This window comes from Sapajus apella, unplaced genomic scaffold, assembly GCF_009761245.1.
Source record: "Sapajus apella isolate SASKATOON/1434 unplaced genomic scaffold, GSC_monkey_1.0 scaffold266, whole genome shotgun sequence".
Classification (NCBI taxonomy): Eukaryota; Metazoa; Chordata; class Mammalia; order Primates; family Cebidae; genus Sapajus; species Sapajus apella.
In genome coordinates, this window is record NW_022437206.1 from 165,947 (window position 1) to 179,739 (window position 13,793).

Below are 13,793 nucleotides of genomic sequence, written 5' to 3' on the forward strand. Positions count from 1 at the left end.
TAAAAAAAAAAAAAAAAAAAAAGAAAAACAAGTTCATATAAAAATTATTTATGATTACATCTTCCCTCAAATTTGTCATTGATGTTGTTAATTATATCTTTTTTTTTTTTGTCGGATATTCAGTAACAAGGGTTTGTATTGATTTGTATGCTTTTATTCAAATTTCAGAGAATAATTATAAATGTTTTATTTTCTTTTTTTTTTAAATTTTATTTTTTTACGTTTCCAAGGAGCTGTGTATAAATGTTTTCTTTTTTAAAATTTATCATACTTTAATTTCTGGGGTACATGTGCAGAACCTGAAGGTTTGTTACATAGGTATACACATGCTTTGGTGGTTTGCCACATTCATAACCTTGTCATCTACATTAGCTATTTCTCCTAATGCTATCTCTCCCCATTCCTCCACTTGTCGCTATCCCTCCCTTAGCCTCCAACCCTCTAGCAGGCCCTGGTGTGTGATGTTTTCCTCCCTATGTCCATGTGTTCTCATTGTTCAATACCCACTTATGAGTGAGAACATGCAGTGTTTGGTTTTCTGTTCTTGTGACAGTTTGCTGAGAATGGTGGCTTCCAGCTTTATTCATATCCCTGCAAAGGACATGAACTCATCCTTTTTTATGGCTGCACATAGTATTCTATGGTGTATATGTGCCACATTTTCTTTATTCAGTCTATCATTGATGGGCATTTGGGTTGCTTCCAAGTCTTTGCTATTGTGAATGTTTTCTACACTGCTGAAATAATGCTATGAAATTCTACTTTTGAGTATTTGCATATTTTTCCCAGAAAATAATGTATTTTTATATGATTATGTTTTGTTTTTTTTTTTAATCATGTTATTTTCAGTAGAAGGAACTGTTTTCAGCATGTTTTACATGTAGGGGCTATGTCGTTACAATACACTTTTATAGAATTTGATTACTTCTAAAGGTTTTTATTGTTTTATTTTGCAGGACAGATTCACTGATGATATTATTCGCACTTAATTAAAGCTATTTTTTTCACAGTTTTTTTCATGACTGCATCACACAGTTTCCTTATTACCTGCAAAATTTTTGTTAACAGTTATGATTATCTCATAAGACTATATTTGTAAATGGAACATCACTTTTGTTCTTCCTCTTTTTTTTTTTTTTTTTGGAGACAGAGTCTCACTCTATTCCTTAGCCAGACTAGAGTATGGTGGTGTCACCTTAGCTCACTGCAACCTCCATCTCCTGGGTTCAAGTGGTTCTTCAGCCTCAGCCTCCTGAGTAGCTGGGATTGCAGGCATATGCCAGCATAGCCAGCTAAGTTTTGTAGTTTTAGTAGAGACTAGGTTTCGCCATGTTGGTCAGGCTGGTCCCAGACTCCTGACGTCAGGTAACCTGCCCACCTCGGCCTTCCAAAGTGCCTAGACTCCAGGAGTGAGCCACCATGCCTGATTTGGCACATCACTTTTATCTTCAGCTCCAAAGATAATCATTTTGTCTGTGGCTTTTGAAATTGTGCTTATATATGTGTTTGTTACAAATATCTTTTCGTGTTCCTAGTTTGCTAAGCTTCTTTATTTTTACTCTTTTTTTCTTTTAGGATCTATTAGGGTTTTTTTTGTATTTTTTCCTCCAGAATTTCTATTTTTTTGATATCTTATTTTCATCCTCATTTTTCTGATTTTCCATAGTTGTCTCTGTTTCTTTTTTTTTTTTTTTGAGACAGAGTTTCACTCTTGTTACCCAGGCTGGAGTGCAATGGCGTGATCTCGGCTCACCGCAACCTCCGCCTCCTGGGTTCAGGCAATTCTCCTGCCTCAGCCTCCTGAGTAGCTGTGATTACAGGCACGCGCCACCATGCCCAGCTAATTTTTTGTATTTTTAGTAGAGACGGGGTTTCACCATGTTGACCAGGATGGTCTCGATCTCTTGACCTCGTGATCCACCCGCCTCGGCCTCCCAAAGTGCTGGGATTACAGGCGTGAGCCACCGCGCCAGGCCCAGTTGTCTCTGTTTCTATTTTAATCAGTATTTTTCAATGTATTAGCAATTCTTTAAATTAATTTATTCTTTTTAATTTTTTTTTTTTTTTAGAAAATTTTATATTTTTGGTGGGATTATATTGCCCTGTATTGTATATATTATGATCTTTGATTTAGATTTGGACATTAAAATAAGTTACTTGTCAAAATCTTTATAATGTAGCTTTTTCCTGGCATAGTCTGAAAACAATTGTCTTGACTGGTGATTATGGGAGTTTCTCAAACATGTACTTAGGATATGTGGTGTCTGAAATTTAATGTTTATTTTTATTTATTTATTTCTTTTTACAGGCTTAATTCATTTATTTTTCTTGTATGAAACCCTATGTTGTAGCTGCTGGAGCCTGGGTTCACTGCACAGAGAATCTGGTGTGGGCCTTGACGAGGGAGGTGGTCAGTGAATTTCCGATAGGGAGACTTGGTGAATACAGTCTCCTTCTGGAGATTGGGTGTCAGGCGGCTGTAGGTCTTAGAGATGGCATCAAAGGTGGCCTTGGTGAAGTTGCCCAGGGTGGCAGTGCAGCCCCTGGCTGAGGTGTAGCAGTCATTGATACCAGGCATCATGAGCAGCTTCTTGGGCACAGGCAGTGAGACAATGCCAATGCCCCTGGGCGCGGGGATGAGGCTCACCAGCAGGGAGCCACAGAGGCCTATAACCTTGTGAGAAATAGTGTGGAGCTTACCGATCTTGTTTCCCAGTAGCCTCTGCACACAGGGACAATGGAGAGCTTGGCCAGGACAATAGCCCTGCGGATGGCAATGGCCACCTTATTGGACCACTAAATATCCAGACCGACGTAACTGTTCTGGTCCCCGATGGAAACAAACACTTTAAACCTGGTGCGCTGGCTGACACGGGTCTGCTTATGGACCGCGTAGTCTTGAAAACCTCATTCTTGAGAGAGGCCCCTAGGAAAAAGTCAGTGATCTCAGATTCTGGAGAAGAGATAGATCTTCAGGAACTTGATCTTCATGTTCTTAACCAGGCGGCCCAGATTGGTGACAGGCATCCACGCATTATCTTTGGCCTCGCCTCCACAAGCTCCGTAGCCCAACCCTGGACCGGGCCCCAGACCTGTCCAAGGCTGAGACACTGGCTCTGATGCTGCTGCCGAAACATCCTCAGAAGCCACAGCAGTTTGGCATCCCAGGGACCCCCCGCTGCACTGGCGTCCTCCATTTATTTAGTTATTTTTTTTCTCGGAAAAGATGCTGTGTTTATTTTTTTTATTTAAGAGAGTTTACTAATGTTGCTCTGTAGGAGTCAGTAATCACTTACTATTCCTGTTCCCTGTCTGTAGCACTGCTGCTGTAACATTTTTCTTTGGTCTCAGCAGACTCAAACTCTCATTTCAAAATATACCATCATTTCTTTCAGCACTTTATGTCATGAGAGATAGAAACCAGTGTCAGAAAAAGCCTCCAAAAGCCAGAAATAACAATGAATGTGCCAGTATTTTATTTTAAGACAGAAACCAAGAGCTGGCAATTTACTTCTAAAGGTACTATGTTATAGTGGGAAGCAGGAAAAGCCGTGTTGGATAAATTTAACAGACTTTTATTTTTCTTTTATGTGTTTTTTTGCATTGTGCTCACCTGGGACACTGCACACACAATTCATTCACTTATAAATTTTCCATAGCTGTATTTGGGTCTGTACGTTTTTGTTACACTTATATGTCTATGAAAGAATCAGGGCCTGTGGTATTTTGCAATGCCATTTTGATTACGTAGTTTGTATAATGTTATAGATAAGATTTTTAAACTATATCCATGTGACTCTAGCAAGTGGAGTAATGTATTATTTTTATTTATTTATTTTTTCCAGTTATATGTCCTCATTTTGCTCAAGACCTTTGGCCAGAGCAGGGCATGGAAGACTCTTTTCAAAAAGTAATACTGAGAAGATACGAAAAATGTGGACATGAGAATTTACAGTTTAAAAAAGGCTGTAAATATGTGGATGAGTGTAAGGTGCACAAAGAAGGTTACAATGGACTTAACCAGTATTTCACAACTACCCAGAGCAAGGTATTTCAATGTGATAAATATCTGGAAGTTTTTAATAAATTTTTAAATTCAAACAGACATAAGGTAAGACATACTGGAAAGAAATCTTTCAAATGTAAAAAATGTGTCAAATCATTTTGCATGATTTCACACAAAACCCAGCATAAAAGCAATTATACACAAAAGAAGTCCTACAAATGTAAAGAATGTGGAAAAACCTTTAATTGGTCCTCAACCCTTACTAATTATAAAAAAATTCAAACTGAAGAGAAACCCTACAAATGTGAAGACTTTGGCAAAGCTTTTAAGCAACCCTCAACCCTTTCTACACATAAAATAATTCATGCTAGAGAGAAACTCTACAAATGTGAAGAATGTGGCAAAGCATTTATCTGGTTCTCAACCCTTACTAAACACAAGAGAATTCATACGAGAGAGAAACTCTACAAATGTGAAGAATGTGGCAAAGCATTTATATGGTCCTCAACCTTATCTAGACACAAGAGGATTCACACTGGAGAGAAACCCTTCAAATGTGAAGCATGTGGCAAAGCTTTTAGCCAATCCTCAACCCTTAATACACATAAGATAATTCATACTGGCGAGAAACCCTACAGATGTGAAGAATGTGGCAAAGCTTTTAAGCAACTCTCAACCCTTACTACACATAAAATTATTCATGCTGGAGAGAAGCTCTACAAATGTGAAGAATGTGGCAAAGCTTTTAACCGATCCTCAAATCTTACTACACATAAAATAATTCATACTGGAGAAAGACCTTACAAGTGTGAAGAATGTGGCAAAGCATTTATCTGGTCCTCAACTCTTACTAAACATAAAAGAATTCATACTAGAGAGAAACCCTACAAATGTGAAGAATGTGGCAAAGCATTTCTATGGTCCTCAACTCTAACTAGACACAAGAGGATGCACACTGGAGAGAAACCCTACAGATGTGAAGAATGTGGCAAAACTTTTAGCCAGTCCTCAACTCTTACTACACATAAAATAATTCATACTGGAGAGAAACCTTACAAATGTGAGGAATGTGGAAAAGCCTTTAACTGGTCCTCAACTCTTACTAAACATAAGATAATTCATACTGAAGAGAAACCCTACAAATGTAAAAAATGTGGCAAAGCCTTTAACCAGTCTTCGATCCTTACTAACCATAAGAGAATTCATACTGGAGAGAAGCCCTACAAATGTGAAGAATGTGGCAAATCTTTTAACCGGTCTTCAACCTTTACTAAACATAAGGTAATTCATACTGGAGTAAAACCCTACAAATGTGAAGAATGTGACAAAGCCTTTTTCTGGTCCTCAACCCTAACTAAACATAAGAAAATTCATACAGGAGAGCAAACCTACAAATGGGAAAAATTTGGCAAAGCCTTTAACCAGTCCTTACACCTTACTACAGATAAGATAACTCATATTGGAGAGAAATCTTACAAGTGTGAATAATGTGGCAAAGCCTATAAAAAATCTTAAATTCTTCATAGGCGTAACATTCATGCTGGATAGAAACTCTACAAACCTGAAAGATGTGCTAATGCTTTTTACAATACCTCAGACTATTCTAAACATAAAGAAAATCAAATATATTTTCAGTTGCAGTAAATATAAAAGTTATTTAATTCAAAATTAAGTAAATATCAGGGAATAATTCACAGAAATATCTAGGGCACTCTAAAATTAGTCATTACATGAAATCAGAGTGCTGAGTATAGAAAATACAAACCAAAGTTTGTGTAAGCATTATTTGTATATAACTTTAAAAGCATTAGAATATTTTTGGAGCATTGTAATTACATTCAAAGTATACTTTTGAAAATACAGATTTTTTTTTTTTTTAGGCAGAGTTTCGCTCTTGTTACCCAGGCTGGAGTGCAATGGCGCGATCTCGGCTCACTGCAACCTCTGCCCCCTGGGTTCAGGCAATTCTTCTGCCTCAGCCTCCTGAGTAGCTGTGATTACAGGCACATGCCACCATGCCCAGCTAATTTTTTGAATTTTTGGTAGAGACGGGGTTTCACCGTGTTGGCCAGGATGGTCTCGATCTCTTGACCTTGTGATCCACCCGCCTTGGCCTCCCAAAGTTCTGGGATTACAGGCGTGAGCCACCGCTCCTGGTTTGAAAATACAGATTTTTTTTGAAAGTGAATAATAATGGCCTTAAACTCTGAAATTACTTCATGCTGTTTTATTATTCCTGATGTATTCACATGTGAAAGCATGTGACTACTTGTTGCTGCATAAAAGATATGAGAGATTCTTTTTTATTAGGCATTAGTTATGATCTTTTTTTGTGGAAAGGTAAGGACATTAAAATGTAAGATGCATAATGAAAATTTAAGTAGAGAGGCTCTTTGTAGTTAACTTATAATACCAAGCGATGGAAGAGGTAGGTGTTCAAAGTAATATTCTGCATTATTATGAAAGAGAAATATTCTTAATTTTACTTAAAATTTACTAGTATGTTATTTTATTAATTGTGCTTTTATGGAATAATATGCAGCGTATTTTAAAATTATAAGTTATGTGTGAATTTAACTTTTCAACATTTTTAACATGTTAAATATGATTGTGAATTCAATGAATTGTTATTATGCCACTAACTTTAACCTATTCCACGTTACTCAAGGGTGTAGGTTAAAGATGGTAAGAATACACTATTATTTGGTAGGGTAATGGACTAACATCTCTAGTAATCTTTTTTGCCGGTGGCTTTAAATTGCCAATAAGTTAAAAAATATTGTTCCTATAGGTTAAAATTTTATTCCTATTTTCACATTTAAATGTATTGTTCTTAATTTTTCTGGATATATAATATGTGTATATACTTATGCCATATATGGCATATTTTGATACAGGCATACAATATATAATAATCACATTAGAGGAAGTGAGGTATCCATTACCTCTAGCGTTTATTCTTTGTATTACAAGCAATTTAATTCTACAGTTTTAGTTGTTTTTAAATGTACAATTGTTATTGACTCCAGGGTCATTTATATGGCCATAATAAAAATTATATACTAAGAATTATATACAACTATAAGTAAAATCTATACATTTCTGAATCCTGAATATTTTTATAAGTTTTTAATATATTTTTCTTTGAACATGTGACCTCTGCCTGCAAACACATATGGACTCTTAGTATTGATTTACATAGAGTTAAATATACACATCTTTTAGTCTACAGATAAGCCTTAGTTGTAAATAAATAATGAAGTAATTGTGTTTGTGTAAGAATACATATTTTTAAAATTTTATTGTTTTATAAGTTATTGGGGTACGGGTGGTATTTGGTTACTTGTGTAAGGTTTTTGATGGTGACTTGTGAGATCCTGGTACACCCATCACCCAAGCAGTATACACTGCACCATATATGTTGTCTTCTATTCCTGCCATCTTCTCCTCTTCCCAACGTCCCTGAAGTCCATTGTATTATTATTCTGCCTTTGTGCCCTCAAATGATGTTTGCTTTTCCATTCCTGAGTTACTTCACTTAGAATAATAGTCTCCAATCTCATCTTCGACATTGCAAATGCTGTTAATTCATTCCTTTTTATGACTTAGTATTCCAACGTATGTATGTACCACAGTTCCTTTATCCACTTGTTGATTTATGGGCACTTTGGTTGGTTCCATGATTTTGCAATTGTAAATTGTGCTTCTAGAAACATGAACGTGCGCAGGGTGCGGTGGCTCACGCCTGTAATCCCAGCACTTTGGGAGGCCGATATGGGCAGATCACCTGAGGTCAGGAGTTTGAGACCAGCTTGGCTGGCATGATGAAACGCTGTTTCTACTAAATATACAAAAAATTAGCCGGGCGTGGTGGCATGCACCTGTAGCGTTTGTAGAACCTGTAATCCTAGCTACTCGAGAAGCTGAGGCAGGAGAATTGTTTGAACACGGGAGGTGGAGTTGCAGTGAGATGAGACTGCGGTTGCACTCCAGCTTGGGAAACAAGAGCGAAACTTTGCCTCAAAAAAAGGAAGGATAGGAGGGAGGGAGGGAGGGAGAGAGGGAAACATGCATGTGCAAGTATTTCTTTCAAATAATGACTTCGTTTTCTCCGGCTAGATACCCAGTAGTGGGATTGCTGGATCAAATGGTAGTTGTACTTTTAGTTCTTTAAGAAATCTCTACACAGTTTTCCATAGTGGTTGTACTAGTTTACATTCCCACCAGCCAGTGTTACCTGATGGCCAGATCCATGCCAACATCTACAATATTTTGATCTTTTCATTATGGCCATTCTTGCAGGAATAAGGTGGTATTGCATTGTGGTTTGAATTTACATCTCTCTGATCATTAGTGATGTTGAGAATTTTTTTTTTTATGTTTGTTGGCCATTTGTATATCTTCTTTCGAAAATTGTGTATTCATGTCCTTAGCCCACTTTTTGATGAAATCTTTTTTTCTTCTTACTGTATTGTATTTTTTTCTTCTTACTGATTTGAGTTTGTTGTAGGTTCAGGATATTAGTCCTTTGTCAGATGTGTAGATTGTGAAGAATTTCTCCCACTCCAAGTTGTCTATTTACTCTGCTGGCTGTTCCTTTTGCCATGTAAAAGCTTTTTAGTTTAATTAGGTCCCAGCTAATTAGGTCTTTGTTTTTACTGCATTTGCTTTTGTGTTTTTGGTAATGAAATTTTTGCCTTGCCAATGCTTAGTTTTTCCAATGTTATTTTCCACAATTTTTATAGTTTCATGTCTTAGAATTAAGTCCTTAACCTATCCTGAGTTTATTTTTTTAAAAAGTGAGAGATGAGAATTCAGTTTCATTCTCCTACATGTTGCTAGCCAATTATCCCAGCACCATTTATTGAAAAGGGTGTCCTTTCCCCACTTTATGTTTTTGTTTTCTTAGTTGAAGACTGGTTGGCTGTATTTGAGTTTATTTCTGGGTTCTCTGTTCCATTGTAATATGTGCCCATTTTAATACCAGTACCATGCTGTTTTGGTAAATATGGCCTTACAGTATAGTTTGAAATCAGGTAGTGTGGTGCCTCCAGATTTGTTCTTTTTGCTTAGTCTTACTTTGGCTATGCGGCCTCTCTTTTGGTTCCATATGAATTTTAGAATTGTTTTTTCTAACTCTGTGAAGAATGATGGTGGTATTTTGATGGGAATTGTGTTTAATTTGTAGATTGCTTTTGGCAGTATGGTCATTTTCACACTATTGATTCTATCCATCCTGGAGTATGAGATGTGTTTCCATTTGTTTGTGTTGTCTGTGATTTATTTCAGCAGTGTTTTGCAGTTTTCCTTGTAGAGGTCTTTTGACTCCTTTATTAGGTATATTCCTAAGTATTGTATTGTTTTTCAGCTATTGTGAAAGGGTTTGCCTTCTTGATTTAATTCTCTGGTTGCTATTGGTGAATAGAAGAGCTACTGATTTGTGTACATTAATTTTGTATCCAAAAATTTTGCTGAGTTCTTTTATCAGTTCTAGGAGCTTTCTGGAGGAGTTTTTAGGTTTTTCAAGATAAATGATTTTATCATCAGCAAACAGGGACAGTTTGACTTCCTGTTTACTTATTTGTATGCCGGTTATTTCTTTCTCTTGTCTGATTGTTCTGGCTAGGACTGCCAGGACTATTTAAAGAGGAATGTTGAGAGTGGTCATCCTTGTCTTGTTCCCATTCTCAGAGGGAATACTTTTAAACTTTTTCCCCATTGAGTATTATTTTGTCTATGGGTTTGTCATAGATAGGCTTTATTACATTAAGCTGTGTCCCTTGTATGTCAACTTTGTTGAGGGTTTTAATCGTAAAGCAATGCTGGATTGTGTTAAATGCTTTTTTCTACATCTATTGAGATGATTGTGTGATTTGTGTTTTCAATTCTGTTTATGTGGTGTATCACATTTGTTAACTTATGTGTGTTAAACCATCTCTGTATTCCTGGATCCCTGGTATGAAACCCACTTGATCATGGTGGATTTTCTTTTTGACGTGTTGTTGGATTTGGTTAGCTAGTATTTTGTCAAGGATTTTAACATCAATGTTTATCAAGGATATTGGTCTGTAGTAGTTGCTTTTGTTTTTCTGTTTGTTTGTTTTGCTTGTGTCTTTTTCTAGACACAAGGGAGGGTTCATTCTTTATCTTTCTTGTGGAATAGTGTCAAAAACATTGATATCAATTCTTCGAATGTCTGGTAAAATTCTGTGAATCTTTCTGGTTCTGGACTTTTTTTTGTTGATAATTTTTAAGTCACCATTTTAATCTCATTCTTAGTTATTGTTCTGTCCATGCTATCTAATTCTTCCCAATTTAAGCTAGAAGGGTTGTATTTTTCCAGGAATTTATCCATCTTTTTGAGGTTTTCTAGTTTATGTGTGTAAAGGTGTTTATGGTCCTTGAGTGATTTTTTTGCATTTCAGTTGTTTCAGTTATATTATCTCCTGCTTCATTTCTCAGTGAGGTTATATGGATTTTCTCTCTTCTCTTGGTTAATCTTGCTAATTGTCAATCAATTTTATTTATATTTTCAAAGAAGCAGCTTTTTGATTTATTTAGTTATTTTTTGTTTGAATTTCATTTAGTTCTGCTCTGACCTTAGTTATTTCCTGTTTTTCTGCTAGGTTTAGGTTTGGTTTGTTCTTGTTTCTTTAGTTCCTTGAGGTATGACCTTAGATTTTCTGTTTGTTCTCTTTCACACTCTTTGATGTAGGCATTTAGAGCTGTGAACTTTTAGCACCACCTTAGCTGTATTCCAGAGGTTTTGATAGGTTGTGCCATTGTTGTCATTCAATTTGAAGAATTTATAAATTTTCATGTTTATTTGGTTTTTAACCCAATGCTCATTCAGGAGCAGGTTATTCAATTTCCATGTATTTGCGTGGTTTTGAAGATTCCTTTTGGAGTTGACTTCAGTTTTATTTCACTGTGGTCTGAGAGAGTGCTTGTTATAATTTCAATTTTCTTAAATTTATTGAGGCTCATTTTATGGCCTATTATATGATCTATCTTGGAGGAAGTTTTATATGCTATTGAGTAGAATGTACGTTCTGCAGTTGTTGGATGAAGTATGTTGTATATATCTGTTACGTCCATTTGTTCCATAGTGTAATTTAACTCTATTGTTTCTTTGTTGACTTTCTTTATTGATGACCTGTCTAGTGCTGTCAGCGGAGTATCGAAGTTCCCCACTATTATGGTGTTACTGGCTATCTCATTTCTTGGGACTATTAGTAATTATTTCATAAATTTGAGAGCTCCAGTGTTAGGTGTGTACATGTTTAGGATTGTGATGTTTTCCTGTTGGATGAGGCCATTTACCATGATATAATGTCTCTCTTTGTCTCTTTTAACCACTGTTGATCTAAAGTTTGTTTTGTCTAATATAAGAATAGCTACCCCTGCTTGCTTTTAGTGTCCATTTGCATGAAATGCCTTTTTCCACCACTTTAAGTTTATGTTAGTCCCTATGTTTTAGGTGAGTCTCTTGAAGATAACAGATGGTTGGTGAGTTCTTATCCATTCTGCAGTTCTGTGTCTTTTAAGTGAAGCATTTAGGCCATCTACCTTCAATGTTAGTATTGAAATGTGAGGTACCATTGCATTCATCATGCTTTTTGTTGCGTGCATACTTTGGTGTTATTTATTTTGAGATGGAGACTGACTCACTCTGTCACCCAGGCTGGAGTGCAGTGGCACAATCCTGGCTCACTGCAGCCTCCACCTCCCAGGTTCAAGCAGTTCTCCTGCTTCAGCCTTTTGGGTAGCCAGGACAACAGGCACTCGCCACCAGGTACAGCTGATTTTTTAACATTTAGTGGAGATGTTGTTTCAGCATATTGGCCAGGCTGGTCTCTAACTTGACCTTGTGATCCACCCACCTTTGCCTCCCAAAATGCTGGGATTACAGGCATGAGCCACCACACCTGGCTTTTTTTTGTTTGTTTGTTTTTTTGGGCTTTGAACTCGTATTTTTGTTTTATAGGTTCTGTTTGATTTAAGCTTAAAAATTCTATTTGGATGTGTTTTCAGGATTTGTTTCAAGATTTAGATTTTTTTTTTTTTTTTAACAGTTCTTGTATTAGAGGCTTGGTAATAGCGAACTCTCTCAGCATTTGTTTGTCTGAAAATGACTGTATCTTTCTTTCATATATGAGGCTTAGTTTCACTGGATGCAAAATTCTTGGCTGATATTATTTTGTTTGAGGAGGCTGAAGATTCGTCCTCATTCCCTTCTAGCTTGTATGGTTTCTGCTGAGAAATCTGCTCTTAAGCTGCTAGTTCTTCTTTATAGGTTACCTGGTGCTTCTGTCTCACAGCTCGTCAGATTCTTTCCTTTGTCTTAACTTCAGATAACCTGATGACAGTGTGCCTAGATGATAATTTTTCTGTGATAAATTTCTCAGATGTTCTTTATGCATCTTGTATTTGAATGTCTAGGTCTCTAGCAAGGCTAAGTTTTTCTTGGTTATTAATCCAAATGTGCTTTCCAGACTTTGAGATTTCTCTTTTTCCTCACAAATGCCAATTATTCTTAGGTGTGGTCATTTAATGTAATTTCAGACTTCCTGGGGGCTTTGTTCATATTTTCTTATTATTTTTTCTTTTTCTTTGTTGAATTTGGTTAAATACCGTGTTTTTGAGTTCTAAATTTCTTCTACTTGTTTACTCGTATTGCTGAGATTTTCCAGAGCATTTCACATTTCTAAAAGTGTGTCCAAAGCTTCCTGAATTTTTGATTGTTTTTTTCTTTAAGCTATCGATTTTGTTGAATATTTCTCCCTTCACTTTTTGTATGATACTTTGGATTTTCTTATATTGGGTTTTGCCTTTCTCAGGTCCCTCTCTGAGTAGTTTAATAACTAACCTCCTAAATTCTTTTTCTCAGATAAATTAGAAATTTCTTCTTGGTTTGGATCCAATGCTGCTGCTGAACTAGTGTGATTTTTTTTTTTGGGAGGGGGTGCTGTGTTGACAAACCTAGTTTTGTCATATCACCAGGTTTGCTTTTCTAGTTTCTTCTCATTTGGGTAGGCTCTGTCAGAGGGAAGGTCTAGGGCTGGCTGAAGGCTGTTGTTCCCATTGTTTGTCCCACAGGGTGTTTTCTTGATGTAGTACTCTTCCTTTTTTCCTGTGGATGTGGCTTCCTGTGAGCCAAACTGCAGTGATTCGTTGTCTCTATTCTGGGTCTGGCCACCCTGTGAGTCTTCTCAGCTCCAGGCTGATACTGGGATTTTCTGCAGAGTCCTATGATGTGAATTGTCTGTGGGGTCTCTCAGCTATGTTTACTAGTGCCTGTTCTAGTGGAGATGGTGGAAAGTGCAGTGGACTTTGTGGGGGGCCTTAGCTTTGGTGGTTTAATGCTTTATTTTTGTGCTGGTTGGCATCCTGCCATGAGGTAGTACTTTCCAGAAAACACCAGCTGCAGCCGTGTGGAGGGGGAGCAGTGGTGGGTGGGGCCTTAAGACGCCCAAGATTATGTGTTCTTTGTCTTCTGCTACCAGGGTAGATATGAAGGACCATTGGGTGTGTGTTGGGAGTTCTAGGCCTTTCTGAGTTCAGACATTCCTTGGGTAGATCTTGGTGTGGCTGCTGTGGGGGGGATGAAAGAGAGATTCCCAGGTCACTGGAGTTGTGTACGTAAGACACTTATGGCTGTCTCTGCTGAGTCATGTAAGGTGTCAGGGAAGTGGGGGAAAGCCAGTAATCACAGGCCTTACTCAGCTCCATGCAAACCAAAGGACCAGGTCAAGTCTCACTCCCACTGTGCCCCCAACAACATCCC

General features: G+C 37.1%; 1 protein-coding gene across 1 annotated transcript in view; it reads left to right on the plus strand.

Annotated features, from left to right (window-relative positions):
• The window catches only part of LOC116545418 (zinc finger protein 254), a 56,735-nt gene extending 50,877 nt beyond the window's left edge, over positions 1–5,858 (plus strand). Inside the window, exon 4 of the mRNA XM_032271929.1 lies at positions 3,846–5,858. Coding sequence (XP_032127820.1) covers positions 3,846–5,494 — 1,649 coding nt within the window. The 3' untranslated portion in view covers positions 5,495–5,858. The remainder of the gene's footprint in view (positions 1–3,845) is intronic.
• The last annotated feature ends 7,935 nt before the right edge of the window (positions 5,859–13,793 follow it).